Below are 13,481 nucleotides of genomic sequence, written 5' to 3'. Positions count from 1 at the left end.
TGTGTTTTTAAAACACACTTCTATCAGTCATTCTTCCCCCAGCGTCGCTCAAGAAGCAGGAACCCGCTATTGCCCATAAGCGGTGTATTCAATGCCTCCCCGCTGTGTTTTAGTGCAATGGGGTATAAAGCAAAAGGATCAGAGCCATCAATGAGTTCCGCATTTATCTTCTCTAACTGGAGAATCTACGCTTTTATATAGCTGTAAAATAAAACAGAGAAGGTCCTCACCCTCTGGGATCCAACATCTTTATTGGTAGAGCTCAATGATCGGCTGCAGCGGTGATGCAAGCACAGATCAGGGCAGCGACGCTGGATCTCAGAGGTTGTGGAAATGCTCTGCTACTTGCAGCTATAAATGCATTTGGGACCACTTTTCTTAAAGTGGAAAACTCCTTTAAAGTCTTGTATTTTAGAGTGCAACTCTAGAAGACTTCCATAGACTATTTGTTCACCGCATCCATTTTCCTATCTTTATCCCATTGCTGTACAGCCAAAAGGTGAAAAGAAATGAGAAATAAATCCAATAATCATTTTGTGTGGGGGTTACTTATTCCGACACTTTGTTGCACATGCAATCATTCACAATAAGAACAGATGCTACGTTCGGAGGGGAGATGCCCCCTTTACTCCCCTGCTGTCTCCTCTTTGCCAGCTTTGATTCAGAAGGAGGAGAAAGTTGCATGGAGCAAGAGGTAGCTTTAGCCATACTGGTGCATGAGGAAGAAGAGTCCGCTGCTTGCTCCTCCTCTTCTCTCTCCATCAGCTGGCGGTTCATTGCTATAGCTTCAGCAGCAAATGACGTAAGATCTTTGGCACTACTGTTCCTAAAACAAGACCACAATGTTATTCTAGCATCTCATTTACATTATTAATAACCCTGCAATAGATAATCAGCTCTCACCATTACTGGAGATTTTGTATTTTATCTGCCCTACTCTAATACACCATTGCATGTGGTTTCAGATGTAATATTTACCATTTATCATCAAGTCCTGACAGAAAAGTGAAACTCACCTCTGAAGGATGATCGGAGTCGGGAGTGTATTCTCTGGAGCACACTGTAATGGCAAAACAAATTGTCAACTTCACGCAAATGGGGTTTCCCGTGACATCAAAACGTGGGAGATAAGCATTACTCATTACTCTAATCCACCGCAGATAAGAGTGGTCTCCATCAGGATTGGAGCTGACGACATCCTGCAGCCAATCGGTGGCTCTAGAGACTGACAGAACACCATATCTTTCAGTAGACCAAAGGAGAGGCAGGGAAGCAATTCATGCTACACATTTCAAACTTTTTAACCTCCAATGCTTTACTTAAGCTTTTTTTCCAAATGTGGCCATTAACGGGAAAAGGTCATCAGAAAATAGCCTATTGTTTAAATCATGTTACCATATTAACCCCTTCACGACCTTGGACGTGAATATATTCGTCCAGGTCAGTAAGCACTTACCGACGTTGGGCAAAAACGTCTAATCATCCCACAAAAAAAAAAAAACAAGCCCTCACATGACTGTCTGCAGAAATATAGAAAAATTATAGCTATAAAAATATGGTGATGCAAAAAAGTGTCAGTGTGTGATCGCAGCCAAACTGATAAATCTGATATTGCTGTAATCGCACCGACCTGAAGAATAAAGTAGTCTAATCACTTATACAGCAAGAGGAATGGCGTAAAAAAAAAATAAATAAATAAAATAAAACCAATTCTTCACCTGCTATTGATTTGTTCATTCTGTCTCCCAAAAATCGCAGTAAGGCTCGGCTCACAGTTATCCTATGCTCTAAGTTGAGCACTTACACTGGGATTTCCATATAAATCTCTGAAATATGTGATTCAGACAGAACCCCCAAAGGAAGATTCCCTATAACAAGACAGATAGAGGCACTGTGGACAACATCTGACTTGTTATCTGGCACTAACCATCTTTATAACCCCTTCATGACCCAGCCTATTTTGACCTTAATGACCAGGCCATTTTTGGCAATTCTGACCAGTGTCCCTTTATGAGGTAATAACTCAGGAACACTTCAACGGATCCTAGCGATTCGGAGATTCTTTTTTCGTGACATATTGGGCTTCATGTTAGTGGTAAATTTAGGTCGATAATTTTTGCATTTATTTGTGAAAAAAAACGGAAATTTTCATACTTTGAATTTTTATTCCGTTAAACCAGAGAGTTATGTGACACAAAATAGTTAACAAACAACATTTCCCACATGTCTACTTTACATCAGCACAATTTTGGAAACAAATTTTTTTTTGTTAGGAAGTTATAAGGATTAAAAGTTGACCAGCAATTTCTCATTGTTACAACAATCATTTTTTTTTTTAGGGACCACCTCACATTTGAAGTCACTTTGAGGGGTCTATATGGCAGAAAATACCCAAAAGTGACACCATTCTAAAAACTGCACCCCTCAAGCTACTCAAAACTACATTCAAGATTATTATTAACCTTTCAGGTGCTTCACAGCAGATAAAGCAATGTGGAAGGTAAAAATGGACATTTTAATTTTTCCAGCAAAAATTTTCTTTTAGCATCAATTTTTTCATTTTCACATGTGTAACAGGATAAAATGGATCCTAAAATTTGTTGGGCAATTTCTCCTGAGTACACTGATACCTCATATGTGGTCATAAACCACTGTTTGGGCGCACGGCAGAGCCCGGAAGGGAAGGAGCACCATTTGACTTTTTGAATGGAAAATTAGCTCCAATCGTTAGTGGACACCATGTCGTGTTTGGAGAGTCCCTATGTACCTAAACATTGGAGCTCCCCCACAAGTGACCCCATTTTGGAAACTAGACACCCCAAGGAGCTTATCTAGATGTGTAGTGAGCACTTTGAACCCCCAAGTGCTTCACAGAAGTTTAAAACGCAGAGCCATGAAAATAAATAATTTTTCTCCTCAAAAATGATTTTTTAGCCCGCTATTTTTTATTTTCACAAGGCTATCAGGAGAAATTGGACCACAAAAGTTATTGTGCAATTTGTCTTGAGTACACAGATACCCCATATGTGGGGGGGAACCACTGTTTGGGCGCATGGGAGAGCTCAGAAGGGAAGGAGCACAATTTTGGAATGCAGACTGATGGAATGTTCTGCGGGCATCATGATGCATTTGCAGAGCCCCTGATGTGCCTAAACAGTGGAAACCCCCAACAAGTGACCCCATTTTGTAAACTAGAAACCCAAGGAGCTTATCTAGATGTGTAGTGAGCACTTTGAACCCCCAAGTACTTCACAGAAGTTTATAAACGCAGAACCGTGAAAATAAAAATCTTTTTTTTTTTCCCCTCAAAAAATGATTTTTTAGCCCGCAATTTTTTATTTTCACAAGGGTAACAGGGTAAATTCGACCTCAAAAGTTTTTGTCCAGTTTGTCCCGAGTACGCTGGTACCCCATATGTGGGGGGACCACTGTTTGAGCACACGTCGGGGCTCGGAAGGGAAGTAGTGACGTTTTGAAACACAGACTTGATGGAATGGTCTGTGGGCATCATGTTACGTTTGCAGAGCCTCTGATGTGCCTAAACAGTGGAAACCCCCCACAAGTGAACCCATTTTGGAAACTAGACCCCCCCCCCCCCAAGGAACTTATCTAGATGTGTGGTGAGCACTTTGAACCCCCAAGTGCTTCACAGAAGTTTATAACGCAGAGGCGTGAAAATAAAAATATCTTTTTTCACAAAAATCATTTTTTTTAGCCCCCAATATTTTATTTTCCCAAGGGTAACAGGAGAAATTAGACCCCCCAAAGTTGTTGTGCAATTTTTCCTGAGTGCACGGATACCCCTTATGTGGGGGTAAACCACTGTTTGGGCACACGTCGGGGCTCGGAATGGAGGGAGTGCTGTTTGACTTTTTGAACGCAAAATTGGCTGGAATAAACTGTGGCGCCATGTCGCGTTCGGAGACCCCGTGATGTGCCTAAACAGTCGAAACCCCTCAATTCCAACTCCAACACATCACTAACCCTAACCCAACCCTAATCATAACCCTAACTGCAACCCTAACCCCAACACACCCCTAAACCTAATCCCAACTCTAACCCTAACCACAAGCCTAACCCTAATCTTAACCCCAATTCCAACCCTAACCCCAATTCCAACCCTAACCCCAATTCCAACCCTAACCCCAATTCCAACCCTAACCCTAACTCCAACCCTAACCCTAATTCCAACCCTAACCCTAATTCCAACCCTAACCCTAATTCCAACCCTAACCCTAATTCCAACCCTAACCCTAATTCCAACCCTAACCCTAATTCCAACCCTAACCCTAATTCCAACCCTAACCCGGAAAAAAAATTATATATTTATTTTATTGTTTGTGCCTGACTATGGGGGTGATAAACAGCGGGTGTAGTTACTTTTTTTTTTTTTTCATTTTGATCACAGAGTTTATCACAGTGATCAAAATGAAAAATGAATGGGCAGCTGGCAAATTCATGGGCGCCACCATCTTGGACAATGGCAGGCGCACTGCGCATGCGCCCGCCATTTTCCAAGATGGCGGGACACCGGGAGCCACAGCAGGACATCGGAGGTACCGGGGGGGAAAATCGGAAGGTGGGGGGAGCGAAAGGAAGGGGAGGGGGTGCAGATGATGATGGCGGCGACCGATCGCTGCCGTCTGTCGGTGGCCCCCGCCTGTCTGTCTGCAGCCATGTCCGATGCTATTGCAGCATCGGCCATGGCTGGATTGTAATATTTCACCAAATTTCATTGGTGAAATATTACAAATCGCTCTGATTGGCTGTTAAAAGTGAAACAGCCAATCAGAGCGATCGTTAATCCCCTGGGCTTTACTATAGAGTATCCTCTTTGTGCAGGTCGGGTGACCTTTCAGTTACCCCAGTCACCCGACCCGCAGGAGCGTGATTTATAGCATGACGCCTACTTAGGCGTCATGGGTCGTTTGGGCACGACTTTTCATGACGCCTACGTAGGCGTCATGGGTCGTGAAGGGGTTAAGCGTGCAGTCGGCCTCAGTTTTGTGCACTTCTGAAAAGGATACTGCTGAACAGAGACCAGATGGAGTCCAGAGTAACTCTGCTGCATCATTATATTGAGTGGACCCTTCAGGGATTTCATCTGAATCATGTCAGCCAGAAATTTAGATAGAAACACTGATGTAAGTGATCAGCGTAGAGCGTCGGATACATGTGATCCCAAATGTTATGTAAAATGTTCCCAACAAAATCTTCAAATTAATCCACAAAAAAAAAAGCACTCTGAGGTCCATCATTTGTTAATGGAAATATAGTGGGCTTCCACGTTACTGGTAGCACAAAGGCTCTGGAAAAGCAAAATGGCTCCTCGCCCCCAAAAAGAAATTCATCACATTCTGCACTCCCAAATCCAAATGCCCTCCTCCCTTCTAAGCCCCAGTGTGCCTAAACCACATTTAGAACGCACATGTTTTGCATTTCTGTAGCTATGGGAGCCCGCCTAAAGTGAATGTTTCCAGAAGCAAGTCCTGGGCACTACAATGGCAGTTTTCAATTTTCACTAAGTAACATTCACAGCTTCTTGTTTCTGGAAAACACCACTGGAGTCAAAATGTTCTCTACACCTGTAGATAAATTCCCAAATGGGTATAATTTCCAAAATGAGGTCACTTGAGGTGGGTGGGGAGGAATTATACTCTTCTAGCACTTAGTGGCTCTGTACATGGGGCCCACAAAATATTCTAGGAAATTCTGCACTCCAGGAGGTAAATAATGCCTCCATCCCTCCAGAGTCTTGCCATATGGCTAAAGCGGGAGTCACACACAGCAATCTCACTAGCGATATCGCTGCTGAGTCACAACTTTTGTGACGAAACCGCGATCTCACCAGCGAGATCGCTATGTGTGACAGCGATCAGCCCCCCTGCCGGTATCGCTGCAAGAAACCTCTGGACATTTTTTTGGTCGCTGGTCTCCCACTGGCCAGCACGCATCGCTGCGTGAGACAGGCAGGAGACCAGCGATCAGCTGTAAAAAATAGAATAGATCCATTCTCGCAAAGGATCACTGGGACCGGAGCGTGGAGAGAGGAATGCTGCGCGGGACGTCGGAAGGTGAGAACAATATTTTTAATTCTATTTTTTACAGGGATGGCAAGCAATGCCGGGCGCTCGGCATCGCTGTGCTGATCGCTGGTGAAGCCGTCTGTGTGACCGCTCACCAGCGATCACATAGCGACTTACCAGCGATCCTGACACCTTGATATCGGTGTCTGTATCGCTGGTAAGTCGCTATGTGTAACTCCAGCTTTAGCAGTACTTTCCAGCCACATATAGGGTATTTCCATGTTTAAAGAATCTAGTGTAGACTGTAGGTGGCGCTAGTAACTGTAGAAAATAGAGAGGAACACACCACCAATGTGATCAATAAAATATAAATAAATAATTAAAATTTGCGCTTAATAATGAACCCCTTTAGCTTGTAGTGACCTAAAAAATACACAAATGAATTGGATTGCTCCAAGTTAGGTAGTTATTACCTTAAGGTGTAATCTGAGCAAAAGTCTGGACTCCAGAGGACCAGTAAAGAGCGCTGTGTGTCTTGATGTGAAGTCAGATTGAGTGAGGTTTGCCAGATAAACACTGAACAGTTTTTACCCTCTTGGCTCATCAATGTCCCAAAGAGTCAATTTATATGAGCACATAGAAATTTTTCACGAAAACAAGATTTTCTAGATGAAATAAATACACTAATGGATACATTTAAGGGGAAAGGATATAGAGAGGATTTCCTTCTGGATGAAAGAAAAAATAAATAATATTCCTAGGGATAACTTACTCCAAGATAAACATAACCATGATTCACAATATGATATGAATGATGATTTCCCAATCATAACCCAATACAGTGCAAATACTCATTCTGAGAAAAATTGTAAAAATATACTGGGGGATTTTACGGGAAGATAAGACCATAGGGGATCTATTACCAATGGAGCCAAAATTCATTTATAGAAAGGCAAGAAATTTGGGGACTCTAGTGGCACCAACAGTACCTATAGCCAATCCAAGAAAAGCACCCCAATCTGGTTCCTTTGGTCAGAGACCTGGCTATTACCCATGCCGCGGTTGCAGGATTTGTAAAACATTAAAAACAGAAACACCGTTTACCATATCCAATGGAAATGAAATTTAAAATCTGGGATTTCATTACATGTAACACAGCAAGGGTTATCTATTCATTAAGATGCCCCTGTGATAAACTATAAACTATATATAGATAAAAAAAATTCCTAGGACATCCCTTGTCTAAACACTATTGCGAATATCATGGGGGATCCCCTATGGGAACAACAATCACAGGTCTCCAAGTTGTGCGCAAAAGTTAGAGAAAAGGAGACTATATTAAGCAAGTGTCCCGCATGGAGAGTCAGTGGATTTTTAATATGGACAGTCTTGCACCTAAGAGGCTAAACTGTGAGGTTGAATTATTTGGATTCAATTAAGGGTTGTACCAGAAGATATTTAAGGTGACCAATTCCTCCATTGGACCATCCCTGATGAAGGAAGCAGTGTTTTTTCCGAAACTAGTCGGAGAGGAATTGGTCCACTGCGCTCCCTGTAATCTATCACGTGACTGGTGACATCACGAAGGTCCTGTTGGCTCATCTCACGCCACAGCTTCACATCGTGCACGCCGGCACGCCGCAGGAAGAGGGGAGTGTGGAGTGTGTCACCGGCCAGGACAGCACTCCTGAAGAGCCGTGGTATTAACCCACGTTTATCTGGCAATCATCATTCAATCTGACTTCACATCATGACACACAGTGCTCTTTACTGGTCCTCTGGAGTCCCCAGACATTCGCTCAGATTACACCTTAAGGTAATAACTACCTAACTTGGAGCAATCCAATTCATTTGTGTGTATTTTTTAGGTCACTACAAGCTAAAGGGGTTCATTATTAAGCGCAAATTTTAATTTTCTATATTTCCATGTTTAGCAGAAATTATTTTTGGTGCCATTTTTAACCATTTTCCAATGTGAAAATGTAAAATCTAGGGCTACAACAATTTTGGTGGTAAAAAAGTACTTTTTTTTTTCTTCACTGCCCAATGGTATAAAATTATGTGACACACCCGTGGTGTCAATATGATCACTGCACCCCTAGATGAATTTACTGAGAGGTGTAGCTTGTAAAATGGGCTAATTTATGAGGGTTTCTGCAGGTCTGGCACCTCAGGGGCTCTCCTAGTGGATCATGGCACCTGCAAACCATAACAGCAAAATCTGCACTATATTATGGCGCTCCTTCCCTTCTGAGCTTTGCACAGTGCCTGAAGAGTATTTCCCAATGAGGTCCATTTTTCCTATTAGCCCTTAGAAAAATTAAAAACTTGGGGCTAAAACATTGAAATGGAAAAATGTAATTATGCTTTACTTCACCGCCCAATGGTATAAAATCCTGTGAGGAACATGTGGTGTCAATATGATCACTGCACCCCAAGATAAATCCATTGGGGGGAGTAGTTTGTAAAATGAGGTCACATATGATGGTAGAGGTTCTGCTGTTCTGGCACCTCTGGGACTCAAACTATTCCAGCAAAATCTTAACTCCAATATGGCATTTCTTCCCTTCTGTGCTTTGCCCTGTGCCTCAAAAGTAGTTTTTGACACATATGTACAAGAAATTTTGGGGACCACTCTCCTGCTATCCTTGTGAAAACGAAAAAAAAAAAAGATTGGGGCTAAAACATTTGTGGGAAAAAATATTTTGTTCTTCATTTTTACAGATCAACGCTGTAAAATTCTGTTTAGCACCTTGGGGTTCAAGGTGCTCACCACACCTTTAGATAAATTCCTTGAGGGGGGTCTAGTTTCCAAAATGGGGTCACGTGGGGGATTTCCACCGTTTCCACTGTGACATGACACCCACAGACCATTCCATAAAAGTCTGCATTCCAAAACATCACTCCTTACTTTGAGCACCGTGGTGCACCCAAACAGTAGTTGTACCCCAAATATGGGGTATCAGCATACTTCGTAGAAATTGCATGGTTCAATTTCTCCTGTTACCCGTTCAAAAATAAAAATTGGTGCTAAAATAGCTTTTTGTGGGTAAAACATCTAGATACATTTTGAGAGGGATCTAGTTTCCAAAATTTGGGTCACTGGTGGGAGGTTTCCACTGTTTAGACACATCACAGGCTCTCCAAACCCAACATGGCATCCGCTCTCGATTCCAGACAATTTTGCTTTCAAAAAGTCAAACTGTGCCCCTTCCTATTATTAGAGCCCGGCTGTGCAGCCAAACAGTACTTTCCCCCCCACATATGGGGTATCAGCGTGCTGAGGAGAAATTGCACAATAAATTTTGGGGTCCATTTTCTCCTATTATTTTTATTAAATTAAAGAAATTTGGGTTTACAGTAAAAGTTGTGAAAACAGTTAAATAGGAATTTTTGCAATGTGGAAGGAAAAAATGTCATGCACCTGAAGGGTTAATATCCTTCTTGCATGTGGTTTTGAGCACCTTGAGGGTGCAGTTTTTTAGAATGGTGTTAATTTGGAGTATTTTCTGTCAAAAAGGCCCCTCAAAGTCACTTCAAATGTGATGTGGTCCCTAAGAAAATGGTTTTGTAAAATTTTGTTGGAAAAAATTTGAAATCGCTGATAAATTAACCCTTTTACCTTTTTAACAAAAAAAAAAAAAAAAAAAAAAACTATTTTAATAATTGTTCTGATGTAAAGTAGACATGTGGTAAATGTTATTAACCATTTTGGTTTACAAAACTCTGGTTTAAGGGCGTAAGTTTGACAATTCCAACATTTTCTAAATTTTCCCCAAATTTCCGATTTGTTCACAAAAAAACGCAAGTTGTATCGAACAAATTTTACCACTATCATGAAGTACAATAGGTCATAAAAAAAATCTCAGTGGGATCTATTTAAGCTTTTTAGAATCAGTACCTCAAAGTGACTGGTCAGAATTGTAAAAAAGTGGAAGTTGAGAAATACTTCATGTACAAGCACTGGCTGTCCTTGGAGTCTGCCAGAATCTTTGATCCAGAGCTCAGTGGAAAGTTGGGGCCACCACACGATTCGCCTGGTGCTGGCCATGTTGCGGCCTACAGAACAAAGAAGCCGATACGACTTATTCTTTCGCAAACCAGCTCTTTATTAAAAGCTTCTGAGAAGATGGAAAATTGGACTGTCCACTTATTTGACTTCCACATTGTTCATGCTCTACCCTTCATTCTCAGACTATAATCACATGGCTGGTCTCAGACAATGAGCCAAGATGGGACAGAACGGTGGCAACAAGCTGTACACTGTAAAATTAAAAAATCCCTCGGTTCTGGAGAGTATTTTTAATAAGATTCTTTTTATAAACACTTGGTAATTTCACCCATTTATGAACTTGATACAACACCTAATAATTAATGTTGTAACTACTCGTCTTCCCCTCAATTTAAAGGGAACCTGTCACCTGTTTCGGCCACTATAAGATGCAGCCACTGCCTTTCAGGGTTTCTCTACAGCATTCTATAATGCTGTAGATAAGCCCCCGGTCCGACCTGAAAGATAAGAAAAATAAGCCGGATTACTTACCGGTAATGCTCTTTTAATGAGTCCACGACAGCACCCACTGGAGGTATCGGATCCGCCCATTTGGAACAGGAAACCCTACAGGAAAGATAAAAGGGGCGGTCCGCCTTTCCTCCTCAGTTTTACGTTTCAGAGTACCAGAAGGACCGCCAAGGATTAGGCAATGTTCTCTTATTTTAACATCTTTCTTATCCATTATTTGGTAATACTTTAACTATTGATATATTTAGGGGGGGAAGTGAACGGGTGCTGTCGTGGACTCATTAAAAGAGCATTACCGGTAAGTAATCCGGCTTTTTACTCTTCGCCACGACAGCACCCACTGGAGAGATTCCAGAGACCATCACCTGGGTGGGACCACCGTGCCAAGGATAGTCCTGCCAAAGCTTAAGTCAGAGGTTGATGAAAGATCAAGTCTGTAGTGGTTATAGAAGGTAGAAGGGGATGACCAAACTGCCGCCTTACATATAGTTTCAATTGGAACATCTCCCTTTTCCGCCCAAGAGGTTGCCATTGCCCTGGTGGAATGCGCCCTGATGTTCCCTGGAGGATCTTCGTTTTTTGCGGAGTAGGCTAAACGAATGGCCTCTCTGATCCACCGGGAAATGGTGCTCTTCGTGACTCCATACCCCTTCTTACAGCCCTGAAATGAAACAAATAGGGCCCTACTCTGCCTCCAACTGTTGGACCTCTCAATACATTTTAGGACAGTTCTTTTGACGTCCAGAGTATGGAACCTCTGCTCTTCCGGAGTAGAGGGATTTTTATAGAAGGTTGGGAGGAGTATCTCCTGAGATCTATGGTATTTTGTTGCCACTTTTGGCAGGTAGGCAGGGTCTGGTTTTAATACCAATCTGTCTTGGTATTCTTGAAAAAAGGGTGGATCTATTGATAAGGCCTGAATATCACCCACTCTTCTAGCTGAGGTTAGTGATACTAAGAGGGCCATTTTAAGTGCTAAGTATTTGAAGGGTATTGTGTCGATCGGCTCAAAGGGGTCTACCGTTAGGGCGTCTAAGACCAGATTTAGATCCCATGTAGGGACGGAGGGTATGTGGATTGGAGTTATTCGTTCACATGCTGTAATAAAACGAGTTATCCATTTGTTGCCTGCTATATTATGGCCATATAGTGCTCCTAATGCCGATATTTGTACTTTCAGTGTATTTACTGCTAAGCCTAAGTCTTTCCCCTTCTGCAGAAATTCCAAGATTGGGATTATCGGAACTTCTGTTGTATGAGGTACTGTATGGAATTGAAGAAATTTTTTCCATATTCTAATGTAAATCTGGGTCGTGGACTGTTTTCTACTTTGTAGTAGTGTAGCAATTAAGGACTCCGAGAATCCTCTTGTCCTCAATAACTGCCTCTCAAATTCCACGCCGTCAAGTGCAAGCTGAGTACTTGAGGGTGGAAAAAGGGGCCTTGGGAGAGTAGATTGGCAGTCGGAAGGATCCAAGGATCTGTTATCGACATAATCTGCAGCCACGAAAACCACGGTCTTTTTGGCCAGAACGGTGCTATTAAGATTATTCTTGCTTTGTCGTCTCTGATCTTCCGAATTACTTGAGGTAGGAGGATCAATGGAGGGAACGCATATGCTAGGTTGAAATTCCATGGAACTAGAAAGGCGTCCAGTATGTTTGGGTGATCTGACGGAGATAGGGAGGCAAAGGTTTTTATCTGCCTGTTCTCCCTTGTGGCAAAAAGATCCACCTCGGGTTGTCCCCATGCGGCTACTATGTCCCTGAAGACCTTCCGATTGAGGCACCACTCTCCTTGTCGTAGAGTGTGACGGCTTAGGAAGTCTGCCTTTTGATTGCTCTCGCCTCTTATATGAAGGGCCGAGAGGGACAAAAAATAGTTTTCTGCCAAGTTTAAAATTTTTGCCGCTGAAGACATCAGAGTCTCTGATCGAGTTCCTCCTTGTCTGTTTATATATGCCACTGTGGTGGTATTGTCCGACAGGATCCTTACATGCTTCTGTTGGAGCTGTGGAAGGAAGTTGTATAGAGCATAGAACACTGCAGTCAGTTCTTTTAGATTAGATGAGTAATCACATTCCTCTTTACTCCACCTTCCCTGATAAAACCCATTCTCCATGTGGGCTCCCCAGCCCTGGGGACTGGCATCGGTGGTTACAATACAGGATGGAACTATAACCCATGGGACTCCTGAACATAAATGGTCATCGTCTAACCACCACTCTAGGGAAGTCAAGACTTCTTGTGACAGGGTTATTTTACTCTGTAAACGACCACTATGTCGCTTATCCTCCTGGAGGATCTGGTGTTGTAGTGTACGGACATGGTATTGGGCCCACCGGACTGCCGGGGTGCAGGAATTTAGTGATCCTAATAGTGACATTGCTCCTCTTAAGGATACACGTGGTTTATCTATAGCTGCTTGTATTTTTTGTTTTGTGAGGATGATTTTTACCTGGGGTAGTAGACATCTCTGGGTCAAGGAATCTAGTTGAAATCCTAGAAATGTCTGGAGAGATTGCGGATCGAGTCTGGACTTTTGGATATTGATGATCCAGCCAAGGCTCTGAAAAGAGGAGACTGCGTCAGTCACACGCTCAGTACATTGTTTGACTGAATTCCCAATTACTAGGAAGTCGTCTAGATATGGTACAATTAGTGTGTCCTTTTGGCGAAGGTAGGCCATTACTTCTGCCATCACCTTGGTAAATATTCTTGGTGCCGTGGAAAGCCCGAAGGGCATGGCCGCGTATTGGAAATGACGAATCCTGCCCTCGACTTCCACTGCGACTCTTGGGTATTTCTGGAATCTGTTGTGTATAGGGAGATGATAATAAGCATCTTTTAAATCAATCCCTGCCATTACGCAATTTGGGAAAAGAAGCTTTATAGTGGATCTAATCGATTCCATTTTGAACTTATAATTTTTTA

General features: G+C 42.5%; 1 protein-coding gene across 3 annotated transcripts in view; it reads right to left on the bottom strand.

Moving 5' to 3' along the window:
* Positions 1–529: 529 nt before the first annotated feature.
* The window catches only part of MKNK2 (MAPK interacting serine/threonine kinase 2), a 91,838-nt gene continuing 78,886 nt past the window's right edge, over positions 530–13,481 (bottom strand). For all 3 annotated transcript variants that reach the window (XM_073545553.1, XM_073545561.1, XM_073545569.1), the window contains exons 13-14: positions 1,017–1,060; positions 530–826 (exon numbers count right to left, since the gene is read on the bottom strand). In XM_073545553.1, the coding sequence (XP_073401654.1) occupies positions 550–826; positions 1,017–1,060 (321 nt within the window). In that variant the 3' untranslated portion in view covers positions 530–549. The remainder of the gene's footprint in view (positions 827–1,016; positions 1,061–13,481) is intronic.

The sequence above is a fragment of the Dendrobates tinctorius genome, unplaced genomic scaffold (genome assembly GCF_039654945.1).
Source record: "Dendrobates tinctorius isolate UK_male_01 unplaced genomic scaffold, ASM3965494v1 ptg000011l, whole genome shotgun sequence".
Lineage (NCBI taxonomy): Eukaryota > Metazoa > Chordata > Amphibia > Anura > Dendrobatidae > Dendrobates > Dendrobates tinctorius.
The sequence above is the reverse complement of the archived record's forward strand: the minus strand, read 5'-3'. Positions and strand labels throughout refer to the sequence as shown.